Below are 20,649 nucleotides of genomic sequence, written 5' to 3'. Positions count from 1 at the left end.
CAGAACAGTTTTACTCAATACTTGGAAAAGAAGAATGTAAAATAGTTCTCAAGTGGGCAGGAAACTCCCCTGGTTTAAACCACATTGAGAAGCTCTTAGCCATCACCAGAAAGACACTTAACAGAGCTTCATCATAACAGTAATCAAATTATTGTTTCATGGATGAATAAATGAAGAGCGTGTGCCAGATCTTGTTAGTGTGTACCAAAACGTGTAGAACGAGTCTCTCTCACACCCGTGGAGGTCACACCCAAGACAAGATTAACATGTTCTCAAAAGGCTTTCCTGAATCTTCTCTATGACATTTGTTTGTTGATTAAATTTATGTTTTATTTTCTCCATGTTTTTGTCTGCTGCTCATTTGTCATTGGTTGGTGAATCAGCCAATTAGACGCCGTCGTTCCTGTCAGTGGATGCCAGTTATCTGCATACATGACACTAGGGGGCGTGTGGTGCAGGGTGGGTGTAAGGGGGACGTGTGGTGCAGGGTGGCAGCAGCAGGGGGACGTGTGGTGCAGGGTGGGTGTAAGGGGGACGTGTGGTGCAGGGTGGGTGTAAGGGGGACGTGTGGTGCAGGGTGGGTGTAAGGGGGACGTGTGGTGTAAGGGGGACGTGTGGGTGTACCGCACTGGCCTTCACTTTCACACACTAAACTGATCATTATGCCACAAGAGCTTCAGTCTTCACTAACCAGTCTTGTGGTCGATGGTTTGCCGACTGGCGTCATGCTACAGTCTTAAGAGTGTGCTTGTTGTCCTTGTGTTCCAAAAGTAAACATGTTTTAAGACGTTTGAAATAAGGATGAACTGCTCACAAACGCTGCTATGTAAGATAGATTTTTTTAATGCTTTGGGGACGTCTCCAGTCGTTGAACAATGCAATGCCGAATCATTAACCCGAGTTCAGTAGAAGTTGTTTGATCATGAATGACAGTGAAATCAAACATTGCTCTAGACTGGTGTTGATGTAACGAGATTGTAGGTTTCAGATGTCTTGTTTGGAATAAGGTTTGCCAAGAAGTATGACCGTGTTGATGCAAGGAAATTGGTTGGGTCTTGTCTGTACGAGTCTCGGTATCAACATCACATTGCCGCCATGCTGTGACCTCTTTAAGGTCTCCCTGTAGAGGCAAGGTTATCCGAGCTCGATTCAGCGTAAGGTATTGAGGCATGGGCAGTATCTGGCCGTCACACAACACCAGTTTAGCACCATAGTGTAGCGTGGACATTACCTGACCGTCACACTACACCAGTTTAGTATCTGGCCGCTAAAGGGCAGCGGTAGACCACGCACCGCAACACGCTCGGCCGCACCTCGTTAAACCTCTTGTTTACACTCTCTAGTGTCGAGCCGCGATATTCCCCTCCTCACACTGACCATGACCTCCCCAGCTGGAGTGTTTCTGCCACTAATGATCAACAACAACAACAACGAGAATAGGTGTCGGTAACGTAAAGTGAGTCGACTTAACTTGAACCCGAGTCAGACGCATGACACTGCAAGACTCGCTCTACTCAGACACACAGACGCTTTACCCAGACACAAACTCACTCAAGCACCACACACACACACACACACACACACACACAGACAGACACCAGCGCCATACACGATGCATACGTTCCTTACGGCTGTACAAAAAACAGACCGTCAACAATAACAAAACACTTACACAGTGACCAGTTTGTTGAGCAACATATTATATACTGTACACTGTCTCTGAAAAACTAGCCAGCTTATAGTTCAGTGGATGTGGGTGTAATGCTTGTGTGTGTTTTTATGTGTGGATGTGTAGGTGTATGTTTGTGTGTGCAACACGTCTGGGCGAGATGATAGAAGTAGAGAAGTGTGAAGGCCAACCTCTGGGGTTTCCGATCGTCTCGCCACGTCGCTCCGCCGGACGGGAGGGGGGCAGGGGGGGGTGTGGACCAGGACCCAATACCCTCCCTCCCTCCCTCCCTCCCTGCTGGACACTGCTTGTCCTTGACCTCCTTTAGGTGGTTCTAGAACTAGATGCTGCTTGGGTATTTTCCCATGAGACAGAACGCTAGAATCTCGTCGCTATTATGTCTTGTCTGTTACTAAGACAGTGTGTGGTGCAGGAAAACTGTTGGTGTCTGTATGTTTCTCATTTTCGATTCCTCTTTGTCATGAGTTATTGTGTGTATGGATTTGTTACAACATTATTTATGTTATTATTATTATTATTATTATTATTATTATTATTATTATTATTATTATTATTGAAGTCGTAGTAATAGAAGTAGTGATGGTAATAATAGGAACAATACCACACTGTTCTTTGAGATTCAACGGGATATAGACTAGTGATAACAGTAGTACAGATAGTAGTAGGCCTATGAGTAAGAGCCCACAAGAAACAGGTGATGTGTCGTATATAGGCCTACGAGGTGTCACTGCCGGCCAACACCTCAACATGGGTAGTAATGCACAGTACGTCAGCGGTGATTTATGTTGTGACGGACAGCGACTTGGTGCTTGTTGGCCGCGTCAATCAACACTTGGTGGTGGTTTAGGAGGTGGTGTGGGTGGGTGGGGGTATGTGTGGGTGGGTGGGGGTATTGTGTGTGGGTGATCCTGGCTGTTTTGTGGTCGTCCGTTGGGGGAGTTAAATTGTGTTAGCTACGTAGGCATTCTCTCTCTCTCTCTCTCTCTCTCTCTCTCTCTCTCTTGATTGGATGACACGACTTTAGACTTTGTTTTTTGATGAACTTGTCTTGCTTTCCACTCTGGGTACATTTTCTTCAAGCACGCACCCGATATTTTTTTCAAACTTATTTCCCATTTTTTTTAAGCTTGTTCCCGATTTGCTCAAATTTGTTCCCGATTTTATCCAGATTGTTGCCGATTTTATCCAGATTGTTGCCGATTTTCTCAAGCTTGTCGTGCCGGGAGCTGGCCAAGGACTTTTTAATGTATTCAAATCCTGATCCTCTCAAATGTTATAGTCTTGTTGGTCCTAAACCTCTTGAGTACGATAACTTAACCTCTTGAGTACGATGACTTAACCCCTTCAGTACAATGACTTGTACTCTAGAGGTTAAGTACTCAAAGGGGGTAATACAACGTACTCAAGAAGTTAAACCATTGCATTCAAGAGATCAAGTTATAGTAATGAAAAGGATAAGGCCTCGTACTCAAGGGGTAAAGTCATTGTACTCACGAGTTTAAATATCCCAATTTCTTGTCCCGAGAACTGGAGTGTGTTCAAATTCTCACCAGGTGTGTTTGCGTGGCGTTTACCTATCATTAAAGCAGAGGGCCTTGTGTTTAGCCTGGTTAACACACACTCTCTCTCTCTCTCTCTCTCTCTCTCTCTCTCTCAAGCCTGTTCATTAGTAGCAGTCTTTCAATTACCTCCGATGCCTACCCTTTGTGTGTGTGTATGTTTGTGTGTGTGTGTGTGTGTGTGTACCAGACATCAGACAATTCACATGATATTGTTCTTTTGACTTGAGTTTTGTCACGATTGATCTGTTTGACGTCATTGTCTCTGTGTGTTTGGAGGACTAACCGACCATGAATAATTATATAATGACTCGGTCCCGGTTAAGAGTGTGATTCATTGTTTAGTCTAGATATTGTTACTAAAGTTTTTATTTAGTTTTCGCCCGCTTTTTGTTGTTATTGTTATTATTGTCGTTGTTGTTTTTTATGTTGTTATTATTATTATTATTATTATTATTATTATTATTATTATTATTATGTATTAGCCAGTTACCTTTCCTAGGTCTGAGGGTTGGCGACCGTGTCCATCCTATTTCCACACGTTTGGGGGGGGTCTCTCTCTCTCTCTCTCTCTCTCTCTCTCTCTCTCTCTCTCTCTCTCTCTCCTAGCCCTAAATTTTGCTAATTAATATCTCTTGCCATTATCTCCTTACCCCTAATTATGCAGGCCAAATTATCTCGCTTTTTCTCATTATATGAATTTCCGATATTTCTCTCGTTCCTCTTGTCAATCTTAGTCGTTGATATGCTTTTTGTCAGTATGTTGTTTACTATTGTTTTGGTAAGGGTGGAAGTACTGAAGGTGTCGGTGTATGACTGTGCTTCAACACCTAAAGTAATTCTTGTTGATGTTATTACAGTACTGTACTTCAACAACAAAGGTCTTATTGACGTTATAATGTAGCCTATTACTGTACTGCACTTGATCACCTACGATCTTTTAAGCTTGTATGTTGAACCAGTTGTCAACACACCGACCATCAACTTGAACCAGCGCACCTTACTCGTTTTTCATGTTTTACTGTAAAGGTGGCAACCCCAACCCGAGATTACTTTGTTCTGGAGGCAGCTATCACGTTTGTGAGGATTAATTTGCCCTGTGTTTTTCTTTTTGTTAACCTTGAAAGTGGTCAAGTTTTAACCCTCGTGCTTGGATGACTCGCCACCGGGCAATGAACCGTCACGTGAAGTATGTTTGGGGCTTAAAATAGTTCTCTCTTGTTTTACATCTTTATGAGGTCGTCGTGTCAGGGGTTCACAGCTTGTACGATAGTGTGTGTGTGTGTGTGTGTAATAATAAATAATAATAATAATAATTAACGGTTTATTGAAAGAGCTTGGCAGCCAGAAGGCTGAAAATATACAGTTACATATTTGGGGAATGGGTTACGAATTACAAATAATATACAAGTAACATAAGTGACACAAATAAGACATATAATAACTTAGATGGGGAAAAGCTCAAACTACAGTTCATTTCAACATAGTGACAGTGTAAGGAGCAGTGTTTACTGGGAGTGAATACACTGATTTATTACAGTTATTGATAATTTTTACAATGGTTGGGACTGGGCTGTTCTTATAGCGATCAGTTCGTGCACGTATGGGCTGGATGCGGTTGTGGTGTCGAACAGCAATTCTCGGACAAGGGATCTCAGGTGGTAGTAGGAGCCGGTGTCGGGGATGGTGTAGAAGCTTCTTACCAAATTTGCAGATGAGGTCGTGGTGATGGTCAGTGAGAGTCGAAAGGGTCAGTGTGTTGAGCGCTTCTTGATATGTGGAGTAGGAAGGGGAGAGAATAATCTTGCATGCCCTCTTTTGCACTTTTTCTAGGTGTTTACGTTGTGTGGCATTTAGGGAGGAAGACCAGGTGGGGGAGGCATAGGTGAGCTTGGGAAGTATGAATGTTGTGTAAACACTGAGAAGCTCGTGTGCAGGGTGTGTGTGTGTGTGTGTGTGTGTGTGTGTGTGTGTGTGTGTGTGTGTGTGTGTGTGTGGCGCCCTTTTGTATTACACGTGTATACACTCCTTGCATAATGGCACTAACACACGTGAAAAATATAACTGGTCACTTTTTTTCCCCACATTTATAAATGTCAGTGGTCTGCGTCATGAGGACAGCCTATTGGCAGAAACTTGCTGTAACTGTAGTCCCTCAAGAGGCTCGACGTCCCTCACTGTAGCCTTTCCTGTACTGTATACCAGCCGAGTAGATACGGCTGACAGGCATTAGAAAGTAGTAGTACAGTACATAGCTTGGACCACAGGGGGACCTTACCTAGACGTGGCTAGCATATATCACACACATTATACAATAGAGGAGTATAACAATGTGCGCAATAAATGCCACACGGTTCCTACGTATGACTCCCTTTATAACTTACCTCCTCACTCCTCTTATTACTCCCAATAATCGATGTTGCCGAGACATACTTGAAAGATAAGCCAATTATTGAACGTCTTTTGTTCAATAACTTACTGATTTTTACACAGATTAAATAACACTTGGATGGTAATTTTCTGGGCTTATTGTAATTGGCTCTTTATCAAGTAAGTCGTGTCTAGGGAAGTGATGAAAACAGGATATGATCCCCCCCCCTCTTCCTTCCCCCCACTGAGGTTATCATGCGAGCTAAGGACTGTAAGATTATAATAACATGATAGCTGACTACACCTCCACGTCACCATGGAGTCTACCACATCCTCCATGCCACCTAGGACTCTACCACCTCACCCACCACACCTGTTGCCCATACCTGTTACACCTCCAGCACGTGTTACCTCACCCCCCCCCCCCCCCCCCCTCTCCCCCCACACACGCCATTAGGGACGGGACTGTGGCGGATTTAACCCTCCCCAGTCCCTTCACAATGGGTGTAGGGATAATGGAGAGGTGTAGTGTCTGCCTGGACTTGCCTCACCGACCTTGGGAAGCTGAGTGATGTTCTCCTTTGTCAGGTCGTGCGCTGTGACTGTTCCTCGCGTTTAAGAATACTAATAACTGGTTCACTGGAGTCAAAACGCAGAGTAATGTCTGGAAAATTATATCGAAATTGCACCGTGTCTTTACCTGAGTTTGGTGTTTTTACGTAGCACCAGTTAGGGAATAAAATTAAATTAGTCTTAATTTTTTCTGGTGATAAGTGAATTTATCAAGTTAAGTTTGTGTCTTAGCGTAATTTTTAGTCGTATTTTCCTATGTTTTTTTTTATCCTTTACCTTAAGTTAACCAGTTTGATGTGTTCTTGATGTTTACTTACAAGGAAAACTCGTTGGAGATAACCTTTGTGAATCAGGCCCGTGATGGCGTCTCACACACGTGTATGGGTGTGCGTGTTAAAGGTGCCAGTGTGGGTGGCTCTGGGATCTGTACATCGCAGCACGTGGCCAGTGAGAAAGGCCAGTGAGATTACACACAGGATTTCGTGGTAGCTGGATGATAGGATGCGGGGAAGGAGGGGGTGGGGGGTGTGTGTGTGTGAGCGGGTGTTACGTCACCTGGATGCTAGCGGCTGGCTGTGTCGGATACTCTCTCTCTCTCACACACACACACACACACACACACACACACACACACACACACACCCTCTCACACGCGTCTTGCCTCTTCCTGCGGCTCTTTACTCTCCTCCACGCTCTCCATGCACTGGGCTCTCAACTTTAGCGACGTGGCGGTGTATTATTTACATATTGGCAGTCCAAACTCCTTTATGCATTATTTTGGAATCCTCAAATATTTTCCCAGATCATGTTTTTATGTGCAGTACACCGTATGTTGCTGCACCTGGGCGATTTTACCGAAATTGGTCGTTTTGTCAAGATTTCGCAGCATGACGGTCACGAGTGAGAAATGCGGAAGGCGGTCACTGTGTATTAGTAATCAGAGGCATGGAGTGGAGGCTGAACGGCAGGCAGTCCATTAACATTTTTGCCTTCAGAATGTTGGTGTGGTGGTCTAGGAATGTTGCAGGGACGGCCGCTCTCACACCCTCAGCTGCGGCCTTCACTATGACCACAAGACTCGCCGGAAATTCACCGAGGCTCACTTGCACGTTGGTTGGTCATGAGGTTCGTCGAAGGTGGTGGTGACAACACAACACACGGCCGGACATGGCGCTCTCACCACCTGACCTAACATTAGGAACTTTTACCGTTTTGCTGTCGATGATCGATGTAAAGTACAGTGTTCTTCAAGGTTTTATTTATCGATATCTCCTTTATTGATTCCTTTCACCCACTTAAATACCTCTATCATATCTCCCCGCACTCTTCGTCTTTCCTGGGAATGCAAGTTTAGTTTCTTTAATCTATCTTGATATGGAAGGTTTCTAAGTCCCAGAATCATTTTGTCATTCTTTGCTACACCGACTCCAGTGAATTGATGTCCATTCTATAATAAGGGCACCAGGACTGAACAGCATAATCGAGGTGCGGCCTGACTAGCGCAAGATATAGTTGCAATACGATCTCCGCACTCTTATTACTTACACTTCTAGACATAAAACCTAATACTCTGTTTGCCTTATTTCGAACATTAACGCACTGTTTTCTAGGCCGTAGGTCCGGGCTTACAAGTACCCCTAAGTCTCTTTCACAAGTCGGCATCTCTAGGTCGATGTTGTTAAGGCTGTATACATTGACAGTATTTATACTGAGTCACCACAAGAATAGTTCCGGAAGGTAAGGTCGTAACTATAGGTGAGAGAGAGAGAGAGAGAGAGAGAGAGAGAGAGAGAGAGAGAGAGAGAGAGAGAGAGAAAATGGTGAAATGCTTCTTGGTATGGTGAATGGTATCGGCTAGTTCCTGGTATCCTTCTGTTGGTATCTGTGCCCCATTTCTCCCACTACTACTACTACTATCAGATAACACGATACCACTATTAGGTTAGGCTAAGTTCTGTGACTTTTTCCTGGATTCGTGATGGTAAGGTTGATTAGGCTAAGTTGCATGGGTGGTGGTTGTGGCCTACAGATGGCGTGTCGGTCGCAGCTTGCTCACTCATGACACACACACACACACACACAGAGAATCGGGAGTAAAATGCCACCACACGGAATGATTCATGACACAAGTTGACCACTCGTCTGGTACTTAAGGTCTCTCCTCTTAACTTCTAGGAATTTTGTTCATATCCGTTACGATGCTTTCTATTAACAGTTTACGTGTGTGTGTGTGTGTAGTTTATCTATGTGTAATGCGTGCTGTTGTGTATGTGTTGCTTATGTATGTATGTATGTATGTATGTGTAGTTTTTGTAAATTTCTGACCTGAAGTTTTAAGTGGATTAAAGCGGAGAGAGAGAGAGAGAGAGAGAGAGGTGAAATGCTTCTTGGTATGGTGAATGGTATCGGCTAGTTCCTGGTATCCTTCCGTTGGTAGCTGTGTCCCCTTTCTACTACTACTACTAGGTAACACGATACCATTATTCCTTAGTATTCTTGGTATGATCACACCCTCCCCCTCCTGTACATTGTATTGTGGCCTCTGGTACTGCCCTCCGCTCTAGTCTAGTCCTGGTACTGCCCTCCGCTCTAGTCTAGTCCTGGTACCGCTAGCCAGGGGTACTAGGGTGTTGACACATCCCTGGTACCGTTAAGCCTCGTCTCACAACTTTCTTGGTAGGGTCGTGCGTCAGGAGGTACTTGGTCATGATTCTTTCCAGTATGATGGTGATTTTGTCCGGTATGATCGTGATTTTGTCCGGTATGGTCATGATTTTGTCCGGTATGGTCGTGATTTTGTCCGGTATGGTCATGATTTTGTCCGGTATGATCGTGATTTTGTCCGGTATGGTCGTGATTTTGTCCGGTATGGTCATGATTTTGTCCGGGTTGTTTTATTGTCTTGTTTGTTTGTTTTGTTTTGTCTGTGGTGTTGTCTTTTGTGTTAATTTGTTTGTCGTCATCATCATCATCATCATCATCATCATCATCATCATCATCATCATCATCAAAGTACACAGCAGCATTATCACTCCTACTTGATGTGTCATGTATTTCTTGGTAGAGAGAGAGTCACGTGTGTGTGTGTGTGTGTGTGTGTGTGTGTGTGTGTGTGTGTGTGTGTGTGTGTGTGTGTGTGTTAAAATCTCCCTTTATCTCCTGGGTGAAGCTTAGTTGTTTTTTGTTTTTTTCGGTATTAATTATGACCCGATATGCAGTGTACAGCGTCGGTGGGGGAGCGGCAAATAGCACCGGTTAGGGTAGGGTAGGGTAGGGTAGGTTAGGGTAGGTTAGGGTAGGTTAGGGTAGGGTAGGTTAGGTTAGGGTAGGGTAGGTTAGGTTAGGGTAGGGTAGGGTAGGGTAGGTTAGGGTAGGTTAGGGTAGGTTAGGGTAGGGTAGGTTAGGTTAGGGTAGGGTAGGTTAGGTTAGGGTTTTCTCTATTCTGCAATAACATATGGGAGCTACGTCAGACGAAACATCGCCTACCTTTCGCCGGTAGCATGATGCGCTTATGACACCAGGGAAAGGATAATTAAACAGTGACTTGTGAGATGTCTTAAAGAGAGAAGGAAACTGTAGTAGACCTCTTGATCCTTATTGTAAGCAGCCATGTTTACACCCAACCCTTATCGCTCATATATCTGTCCCATCTGTACTAGAAGCTTCCCAACGAGTCCCAGATAATGATGTTGTTTGGTTAGGTTTGGTAATGATGGTGTTTGGTGACTTGTTCCAATCGTCCACAAACTCTATTTCCCAAGACAATGTTTACCTAAATCCCGCCTAAAATTGCTGAAATTAAAACCAACGGCTACGTGTTCGCTCCAGAGTTGACAGTTTTAAAGTATCGGGTACCATTTGTGTTCGAGAGAGAGAGAGAGAGAGAGAGAGAGAGAGAGAGAGAGAGAGATGAGGAAGTAATAAGATGTAGTTGACCTTTACCTCGCCACCAAGATGACCTCACCTAGTACAACCTCTGCCCGGATGCTAAGACGTGTTCTTTAACTTGGGGGACAAAAAAAATTTCTACTCACTCATGTTCGTAGTGTGTCGCTGGTGATTGTGTGGTTAAGTCGTTCAGCTTTTAATTGGCTCCTAACTTCACTGTTGAGGAAGCGAGGCTGGTCAGGTGCAGTGTTGGAAGTTTAGTATTTAGTGGGTTATATCCGGGCTCTGTGTGTGTGTGTGTGTGTGTGTGTGTGTGTGTGTGTGTGTGTGTGTGTGTGTGTGTGTGTGTGTGTGTGTGTGTGTGTGTGTGTGTGTGTAAAGATCAAACTAGTAACGTTACCAACAGTGCGTCCGTGTGTCTGTCTGCCCTGGAGGAGCATAATTGAGAGGCCAGTGACTTGAGATAAATTTTAATCAGTGAAGGAGAAAGGTCAGAGTCGGCGGGAAGTTTACGTTGTACTGTGTGATAATGATCTTGTTTTTGTACTAGACTAGAAGAACGCATGATCCTCTTTCTCCTCCTCTTCTCTTTCTCCTCCTCTTCTCTTTCTCCTCCTCTTCTCTTTCTCCCCCTCTTCTCTCTACTCTTCTGCTCCTCTTTTCTCTTTCTGATCTCTCTGCCCAGTTTCTCCCCCACCTCTTCTTTCTCTTAATTTCTCTCCTCCTCATCTTAACTTCTCCCCCTCTTCTTCCTCCTCTACCACCCTCCCACACACCCCCGCTGTGACGTGGTGGAGAGAACCATTTTAAACAAGCTCGGGTGGGTTGTTAACACTGTTGTAATGTGTCCAGTTGAGAGCAATTCCCCGAGTGTGTTGTGTGTTTTAGTACAGTGGAGTCACAACCGCTAGTTCACCCCCCCCTTGTTTTTCTTTAACCTTCCTCTGTGTGTGAGGGGGTGGATCAAAGGGGGTGTAGATAAGGGTGAGGGGGTGGGGAGGGGGATTAAGGGAAGGTATGGTGTAAGATAGTGTGGAAAGAGACAGTGATATACTAGGATAGGAAGTAGATTTATCCACACATGCTATTCTCGACAAACAGGTCACCATCTCAGCTTCCACAGGTGTTGTAGTCAGTATATAATGAGATGTAAGGGTAACACTGAAGAAATTACTACCTGGTATAACACATTGTGAGAGAGAGAGAGAGAGAGAGAGAGAGAGAGAGAGAGAGAGAGAGAGAGAGAGAGAGAGAGAAATAACAAGTTGTGAAATTTTGATAAGATGTTGTGTTGCAATGTACCTTCTCACCTCATAGCGTTTATAGATAATACTTTATCGGAGTTAAAGGTCCTACCGATGTGTGGCTAGTTGTGAGAAAGTGTGGCGAGAAGCGTCAAAGTTGGACTAGTGGTAGTGGTGGTGGTGGTGGTGGTGGTGGTGGTTGTAGTAGTAGTAGTAGTAGCAGTAGTAGTAGTAGTGGTGGTGGTGGTTGTAGTAGTAGTAGTAGTAGCAGTAGTAGTAGTAGTGGTGGTAGTAGTAGTGGTGGTGGTGGTTGGTAGTAGTGGTGGTTGTAGTAGTAGTAGTAGTAGTAGTAGTAGTAGTAGTAGTAGCAGTAGTAGTAGTGGTGGTGGTGGTGGTAGTAGTGGTGGTGGTGGTTGCAGTAGCAGTGGCATTGTAGTAGTAGTGGTGGTAGCTGTAGTAGTAGTGGTGGTGGTGGTGGTTGTAGTAGTAGTAGTAGCAGCAGTAGTAGTAGTGGTGGTGGTAGTAGTAGTGGTGGTGGTGGCTGTAGCAGTGGTGGCTGTAGTAGTAGTAGTAGCAGTAGTAGTAGAAGTGGACACCAGCGAAGTCAATAAGATCCGTAGATCCATTACAACAGATCGGCAGCACTGCCAAAACGACATGTTGCAGCAACTATTGCTGCAGGTTCCAGAAAATTTGACAAAAAAAGTAGCTATAGCGCAGGAGGTGGGCGCCTCGAACTGGTTAACGACGTTACCGATAAGGGCAAATGGTTTCAGCCTTAACAAACAAGAATTTACAGATGCCATTGCTCTAAGGTACGGTTGGCCAGTAGATGGTTTGCCCTCCCAATGCGTGTGTGGCTATTCCTATGATGGCGATCACGCCATGGTTTGCAAGAAGGGGGGCTTCATATGCATGAGGCATGACGAGGTAAGGGATCTCACAGCAAATATGTTGAAGGAAACCTGCCGGGACGTCATGGTAGAACCGAACCTCCTTCCACTGGATGGCGAGATCCTCCAACACAGGACTTCAAACACATCTAACGAAGCCCGTGTGGACGTCAGTGCTCGAGGATTCTGGACGCGGGGACAGCGAGCCTTCTTCGACATCAGGATCTTTGATCCCATGGCCGTTTGTCACCGTAACCTAGCTCTCGATGCTGCACATAGGAGGAACGAGAACGACAAGAGAAGGGCATATGGGGGGAGAATTCAAAATGTCGATCAAGGCAGCTTCACTCCGCTAGTGTTCACAACCTCTGGTGGGATGGGCCCAAGCGCAAGATGTTTCTACGCCAGACTCGCGGAGCTGATCTCCGAACAGAAGCAGCAGCCCAGAAGTTATGTCACAGCCTGGATGAGATGTCGACTGTCCTTCTCTCTCCTTCGGTCGGCTTTGCTCTGCCTCAGGGGAACGAGAGCTTCTGCCCCTACTCCGTCAACTGCTGCAGATATCGACTATGAGGCTACAGTCACCGAATGCCGCATCGATCTGCGGCTCAACTAATTTAACACAGATAGGATAGTTGCTTATGTATTAGGATATTTAATATTAAGGTAAATAAATGGTGGCGAAGGTGTGGCTATTGGGGGAGGCTGGAGGCCACGTCGTAGTAGTAGTAGTAGTAGTAGTAGTAGTGGTAGTAGTAGTGGTAGTAGTAGGTGGTGTAATAGTAGTAGTAGCAGTAGTAGTGTGGTAATAGTGGTGCTGTAGTAGTAGTAGCAGTAGTAGTAGTGGTGGTGGTAGTAGTAGTAGTAGTGGTGGTGGTGGTTGGAGTAGTAGTAGTAGTAGTGGTGGTGGTGGTGGTGGAGTAAAGCGTTAGTGTACGAGAGGTGTGTTGAGTGCCAGGTAAGAGGTGAGACGGGCAGTGTGCCTGACTTCCGCCGCCAGGTGGTGGTGGTGCACGACGGGGTTAAGGGGGAACTGCTCCACTGAACCCTCATGTCCCTACACCTCTTTTGTTCCACTGTTTCCAAGACTAGGGAGAGTCATCTGCCTCTGCCTAATGACGCCCTCTCGTGACTCTTCCTCTCTGTATGGATGTATAAGTGTGATTTATATTAGGTTATTGATACAGGAATGTGTGTGGGATTTATTTTGTTGTTTTAGGTGGGTGGGCGGGCTCGGTGTTGAAGTCCTTGTGTGTGTGTGTATGTGTGTGTGATTTATATGAAGGAGGATTTACTGAAAATTGTATTGTGTAGATATTTATGGTGTTGGTTGTGGGTTGAAGTACCTTCTATATTTTCGTCTTTTTTAATGTTGGTTTCTCATGACTAATGCCGTGTGTGTGTGTGTGTGTGTGTGTGTGTGTGTGTGTGTGTGTGTGTAACTATGTACTTTAGAGCTTGAAGTTTACTTACATAAGTGTGTGTGTGCATTAGGTAGCTGTTTGTGCACTTTTGAAGGGTTTGAATTCCTTACTACAGATACAGGTTAGGCTTGACATACTTATATAGCGATTTGGATTCTTTTGTCACAGTTCTAGAGGCGTTTTGGCTGGGATTTTTTTTTATTTATTTATTTATTTTATTTATTTTTTGTTACTCATGTTTGCATGACTGAGGTGATGACGGTTAAGTAGTTCTTGAGTTTTGATAACCTTTTGCCGTTCTTGTTATAGTCGTAGCAGTAGAGGTCGTCATAGTAGTAGTCGTAATGAAAGGGTCGGCATCGTAGTATTTATAACCATTGGGGGTCGAGCTATAAGGGGTCGTAGCAATAGTGGGTCGTAGCCATAACGGGTCGTAGCCATAGGGGATCGTAACTATAGGGGTCGTAGCTATAAGGATAGTAGTAGTAGTAGCAGCTGGGGGGGGGGGAAGTGGGGGAGACTATGGAGAAATCTATAATGTGGAGCTCAGTCGTCGATACCCCGGTGGTGAGAGTATGACACGCTACCCACCCACCCACCTACCTTCCCACCCACCCACCCACCCACCTTTCCACCCACCTACCTTTCCACCCACCTACCTTCCCACCTCTGCTTGACGTCAATACTGTACACACACACACACACACTTTCAAACAACACAAATTAATCATTGTCTCCAAAGTGTGAAGGTCAGTTCCACTTGAATATAGGCACAATGTCGACCCCTCCACGCTCTATACTCGTTGTCCCCTGTCCCTTTCATTTCCCCACACCCCCTCTACCCCTACCCCATCCCTCCTATCCCTCCCTCCCCCTCTCTTTAGTTTTTAGTAAGAGTTTCCACCCCCCTCCCCCCAGAAGTTGTAAGAGGAGGGGGGAGGGAGGGGAAGGGGATGAATATGCCAGCAGGGACGCAAATAGTAACGCTATACCACCTCTGTGTTTCAGGGCTTTAAGCAGAGAGGTTCTTGTATACCTCGGTGGGGAAAAGAATACTATTAATTTGTGGTAGTGGTGGTGATAGTAGTAGTGGTGGTGGTAGTAGTGGTGGTGGTAGTAGTGGTAGTGGTGGTAGTGGTGATGGTAGTGGTGGTGGTGATGGTGGTCGTATTGTAGATTGGTGTTGATTGCCTTGTGACACCATAGTAAGTTGGAGGAAGAGCTGCCGAGGTCTTGTGAAGGAGAGGGGGTTTGCAATACGAGGTGAGGGGATGAAGGATGAGAGGGGTGTGGGAAGAAAGGAAGGAAGGAAGGAAGGAAGGAGGGTATGTGTGGGGGTAGAAGACAACAAACTGGTGTAAATGTCGAGACGATAAAATAAAGGAGGAGAAGAGGGAGAAGGATACTGATGATGGACGTAGAGGAAGGGAGGGAAAGAGGGAGGTGTGGAAGGAGGGGGGGTGTACCTCCTAAAATGTTTAAGGAAGTTTTATTCCTTGTGAGGCCACGGGCAAGACGCTTTGAGAAGAGAACGGGGAGTTAAGAATGGTAGGAATTTATTTACACGAATGAAAGACCTTTATCTTCTAAGCTGTTTTTGCTTCCTGTGTGCGAGTTAATTCCAGGTAAATTATAGGTGTGTGGGAGGCGGTAATTAGGGCGGTGTTAAGGGCGAGGGGTGTGGCTTAAAATTCTCTCGCTTTAGGGGGGGGGGCATAGTTAATTCAGGGCCAGTAAAGGGGGTTAAATTTTGAGAGAGAGTTTGGGTCCTCCTCGGCGTGTGATGGTGGGAAGGTCAGTGTGGAAGTGAAGTTTAGAGGCGGCGGCGGGGCCAGGGTGAACACGGCGATAACATAAAAGAGTCTGGTGAAGATTGATGATGGCTACATGTATGTTTGTTCACTTGTTAGTTTAGGTTTTTTTTACTCTCTCTCTCTTCAAACGGGACTCTCTGAGATACTAATGGTGTGGAGATTTTATCCGACGTCTTCCGTGTGTGTGTGTCGGCGTATTGACCTTGTGTGACCTTTGTGGAGTGATCAGAACTTTGTAAATGTTAAGTTTTACAATGGGGATTCATGGTGATGCTCTTAACACTATTGGGGTTATTTGGTAAAATTTGATTATTGACAAAAAAAGCGACTCCTTGTTAGTTGTTTTAGTACTCACCGTTCCCCCACTCGTGTACTGTAGTGGTGAGTGGCTCTGGTACACCAATTTGCTTTCACTTGAGTATGGAACTATACGAAAGTGTGTGAAATACAAAGAGCATTTTTCTTATGTACTGTACTGTATTTTGTGTAGAGTTGAGATGATACTGTAGATCCTTCGTGAGGTGTTGATGGGTGTGCCAGTTAAAGTGTCCCGTTTCTCTCTCGGGAGGAATTTAGGATTGTGGGAGTTGACATTTAATTCGTCCTTCGTGAGGTGTCTTCACGTGTAAATAGCCAAGCCAGAGAACCTTCGTGTCTGGGAGTGGCCGTTTTGTGCTTTGTGGCGTCTTAATCGAGTGAGTTAAGATGGTGGTCTTGTATCAGTTATCAGCGAAAGTGCGAATAATTTTGCCCGATGTCAGAAAATTGGTGTAATATTGTGCACCAGTAATGTGTTTGCATAATTATTCTCAGGTGAAACCCGGGTGAAACCGTGGCCACGGGAGCTGGCCGACTCACGTAAATCCTCTCCTGGAATTTGCCACACGGGGCCATTTACACTTGGGCCAGGACAGGGCGCGACGCGTGTGTGGGGCGGCCCGATATTTAGGGGCCAAGTGCCCCAAGTTAAGACAATTTATCGGCTGTGTCCGCCACTTGGTAACGCGGGGCCACAGCTGGCGTGGGCCCGGTGCTGGTGAACTCTGAGTCTTGTGAGGGACGGTGATAAGAGCGGTGCTTGTGTAGCCTGGTGCCCGCTACTTATGTTGCCCACTAGTGTACTTACGGCGCCGATGAACATTGTAAAGGGCACCAGAACGACTCAACACTCCCCTTCCACCATACTTTCCACTCATATAGCTTACCAGTTTTTTAGTCACTAGGTTCATAGATACCTGTATTGATGTACTTTTTATATACCTGTACTCAATATATATATATACGGCAGTGTACCTGTAGGCTACACATGTACCTACTAAATATACAGTAGTGTAGCTATATGTGTGTGCTCGGTACATATAGTATACCTGTAGCCTTTCTGGGCACATATACTTGGTACCCTTTGTTGACCTATACTCATATATTTGGTATGTAAGGTAGTATACCTGGACAGACACTCAGACATGCACGTATGTATTGATACTCTGAAGTATAGATGAGTTGGAATGTGTGTTCCTGTTCCTGACTATGTACTGTACTGAATGTTCATATTATCAAAAATCCATGTTCTTGTGTTTTTGTTCTCCAGTATCCATGTTCTTGTTCTTTATTATCTGTGGTGAGGGATTATACTGCCAAGTGTTGATGGTATTAACCCCTGAGTATATAGGAGGGGGACTCTGGTGACTCTGTCGTTAACCACATAAAATACCCAAAGCTTCGTCCCGGCAGCGAAGGGGTTAAGGTCCTGTATGTATCCTGTCATGTGCCATCATAGTGTTAACGATGGGGCTGTTAAGCAGATTATACCGTTCATGACTGTGGTGACAAGAGATTATTATACTGTCATGAGGTGATGAATTTGTGCTCGGTGCCGTGATAGGGTTAGGTTAGGTTAGTAAGTATGGTCGTATGTATTGACAGGCGATTATTATGACCTGTTGTACCTGTGATGGACTGTGTTGATGAGGGATTATCCTGCCAAAGCGTTAATAGCTAATTGTGACAGGTGAGTGAACTTGGTCATAACGGTGGGTGTTGGTAACGAGCATTTGTTTATGGGGTCGTTTGAAATCTTTTTTTTTTGGGTGGGGGTTGGGGGGGGTGGGCGGTGATCTCACGTCTGTGTATTGATAATAAAGAATTAGTGAGATAATAAAGTCCGGAGTTAATGAGAGTTGATGGTTGATTCGGTAAGAAGTAACAGTGTGTGGCCGGCGGGTTGTGTTGACGAAGAATTGAGGGTTTAGTTATAAATTATGTCGCCTTGGTGTTGATAGTTGAATAAGTGAGACATTATTCTATCTTGTATTGAGGATTGCTGGCAGTAAGAGATTGAATCACTTGACCTGTGTCGGCATCTGTAACTAAGGCGTTGTTGTTTATTTTCACAGGTGGACTTGGAACACCAGCGGGAGGTGGTGACGGCGGACGGGATGGCCTTGGCGCATATGTGGGGGTGCCCCTTCATCGAGGCCTCGGCCAAGAACAGGTGTAACGTCAACGAAGTGTTCGCCGAGATCGTCCGCGAGATGAACGTCAACCCGGGCAAGAAGGACACCGGCAACTACTGCTGCTGCGTCCTTCTCTAACAACCAGGTGGGTGTCCAGGTAAATGCTCTGACCAGGTGAGTCTCTCTAACAATCACTTCACCCACCCCATGACACAGCTCACCCCCATCCGTCTTCAACCCCCTAAAAGATGGATGAATGGGTGAATGAGTGTATCGATGTATGGGTGGGTGGGTGGGTGGTGGTGACCTTCCTCGGTCCACTCCACACGTTGACAAGAAAGATTTCGGATCGTTTACCAGAGAGATTATTGTGCGACCTTTCTGCCTCTGTACTCAACCCCCCCTTCCCTTCTCACCCCCCTCACCCCCCTTTTCTCTCTCACCCGTTTCTTCTCGATCTTTCCTCTCACCCCCTCTCTCCCCTTCTCCCCAGTCTCCTCTATCCCCTCAATTCTAATCTCTCCCCATCTCCCTTAGTGGTGGCAGACATTGTGATCTATAACTTAGTGGTATGGTGACATTGTGATCTATAACTTAGTGGTGGCAGACATTGTGTGATCTATAATCTAGTGGTGGCAGACATTGTGATCTATAACTGAGTGGTGGCAGACACATTGTGATCTATAACTTAGTGGTGGCAGACATTGTGATTCATAACTTAGGTGGTGGCAGACATTGTGATCTATAACTTAGTGGTGGCAGACATTGTGATCTATAACTTAGTGTGGTGGCAGACATTGTGATCTATAACTTAGTGGTGGCAGACATTGTGATCTATAACTTAGTGGTGGCAGACATTGTAATCTATAACTTAGTGGTGGCAGACATTGTGATCTATAACTTAGTGGTGGCAGACATTGTGATCTATAACTTAGTGGTGGCAGACATTGTGATCTATAACTTAGTGGTGGCAGACATTGTGATCTAACTTAGTGGTGGCAGACATTGTGACTTATAACTTAGTGGTGCGGACATTGTGGATCTATAACTTAGTGGTGGCAGACATTGTGACTATAACTTAGTGGTGGCAGACATTGTGATCTATAACTTAGTGGTGGCAGACATTGTGATCTATAACTTAGTGGTGGCAGACATTGTAATCTATAACTTAGTGGTGGCAGACATTGTGATCTATAACTTAGTGGTGGCAGACATTGTGATCTATAACTTAGTGGTGGCAGACATTGTGATCTATAACTTAGTGGTGGCAGACATTGTGATCTATAACTTAGTGGTGGCAGACATTGTGATCTATAACTTAGTGGTGGCAGACATTGTGATCTATAACTTAGTGGTGGCAGACATTGTGATCTTAACTTAGTGGTGGCAGACATTGTGATCTATAACTTAGTGGTGGCATCATTTGATCTATAACTTAGTGGTGGCAGACATTGTGATCTATAACTTAGTGGTGGCAGACATTGTGATCTATAACTTAGTGGTGGCAGAAACGTGTTTGAACAGGTTGCTTCCTGCTGGTAATGGTGTCAGGCAGAGAAGACCAGACCAGACCTCACACCTGTATTATATATGCCTAACGTTGTGCAGTGGAACCATGGTGTCAGATGTTGTAAGAGTAAACAGAAGCGGAGGATGTCAATTAATACACTCACCTAGCAGTACCCCATTACCACCCTGTTTCAATATCAATACTCTGGGTGTATGTGTAGAGGACGGGGTGTAGTGATTCATCCGGTTGTTGACAGTATTGTGAGGGTGAGAGGTGAGGTAAACGCTGGAGGAGAGAGAGGGAGGTGTGAGGTAAGGCCTGGGAGAGGAGGGTGGAGAGGTGGGAGAGGCGAGGTAAAGCCTGGGAGAGAGAGGGTGAGAGCTGGGAGAGAGGAGAGGCGAGGTAAAGGCAGGGAGGGGAGGAGAGGCGTGGAGGAAGTAGGGAGAGAGGGTGAGACACGAGGGGTAGGGCTAGGAGAGAGGGTGAGACGAGGGTAGGCTAGGAGAGGGGTGAGAGACTAGGGTAGGGATAGTAGAGAGGGTGAGACACGAGGGGTAGGGCTAGGAGAGGGTGAGACGAGGGGTAGGGCTAGAGAGAGGGTGAGGACGAGGGAGGGTAGGATAGAGAGGGTGAGACACGAGGGTAGGCTAGGAGAGAGGGTGAGAGACGAGGGGTAGGGCTAGAGGAAGAGAGGGTGAGAGACTATGGGTAGGGATAGTAGAGAGGGTGAGACACGAGGGGTAGGGGCTAGGGAGAGGGCAGAGACGACAGGTAGGGGCTAGGGAGAGAGGGTGAGACACGAGGGGTAGGGCTAGGAGAGAGGGTGAGACGAGGGGTAGGGCTAGAGAGGTGAGAGACTAAGGGTAGGGATAGTAGAGAGGTGGACACGAGGGGTAGGGGCTAGGAGAGAGGGTGAGAGACGAGGGGTAGGGCTAGAGAGAGGGTGAGAGACGAGGGGTAGGGCTAGGAGAGAGGTGAGAGACTAAGGGTAGGGATAGTAGAGAGGTGAGAGACGAGGGTAGGGCTGGAGAGAGGTGAGACACGAGGGGTAGGGCTAGGAGAGAGGGTGAGAGACGAGGGGTAGGGATAGTAGAGAGGGTGAGACGAGGGGTAGGGCTAGGAGAGAGGTGAGAGACGAGGGGTAGGGGCGGAGAAAGGTAGAGACTAAGGGTAGGGATAGTAGAGAGGTGAGACGAGAAGGGAGAGAGGGTGAGAGACGAGGGGTAGGGAT

The 20,649-nt window shown here is 45.8% G+C and overlaps 1 protein-coding gene across 1 annotated transcript in view; it reads left to right on the top strand.

The window, feature by feature from the left end:
- Window positions 1-20,649, top strand: part of LOC121859720 (ras-related protein Rap-2c-like) — a 110,841-nt gene that overhangs the window by 66,567 nt on the left and 23,625 nt on the right. The window contains exon 3 of the mRNA XM_042356659.1: window positions 17,849-18,053. Coding sequence (XP_042212593.1) covers window positions 17,849-18,046 — 198 coding nt within the window. The 3' untranslated portion in view covers window positions 18,047-18,053. The remainder of the gene's footprint in view (window positions 1-17,848; window positions 18,054-20,649) is intronic.

This window comes from Homarus americanus, unplaced genomic scaffold (genome assembly GCF_018991925.1).
Source record: "Homarus americanus isolate GMGI-L3 unplaced genomic scaffold, GMGI_Hamer_2.0 scaffold27231, whole genome shotgun sequence".
NCBI classification, from domain to species: Eukaryota; Metazoa; Arthropoda; class Malacostraca; order Decapoda; family Nephropidae; genus Homarus; species Homarus americanus.
The sequence above is the reverse complement of the archived record's forward strand: the minus strand, read 5'-3'. Positions and strand labels throughout refer to the sequence as shown.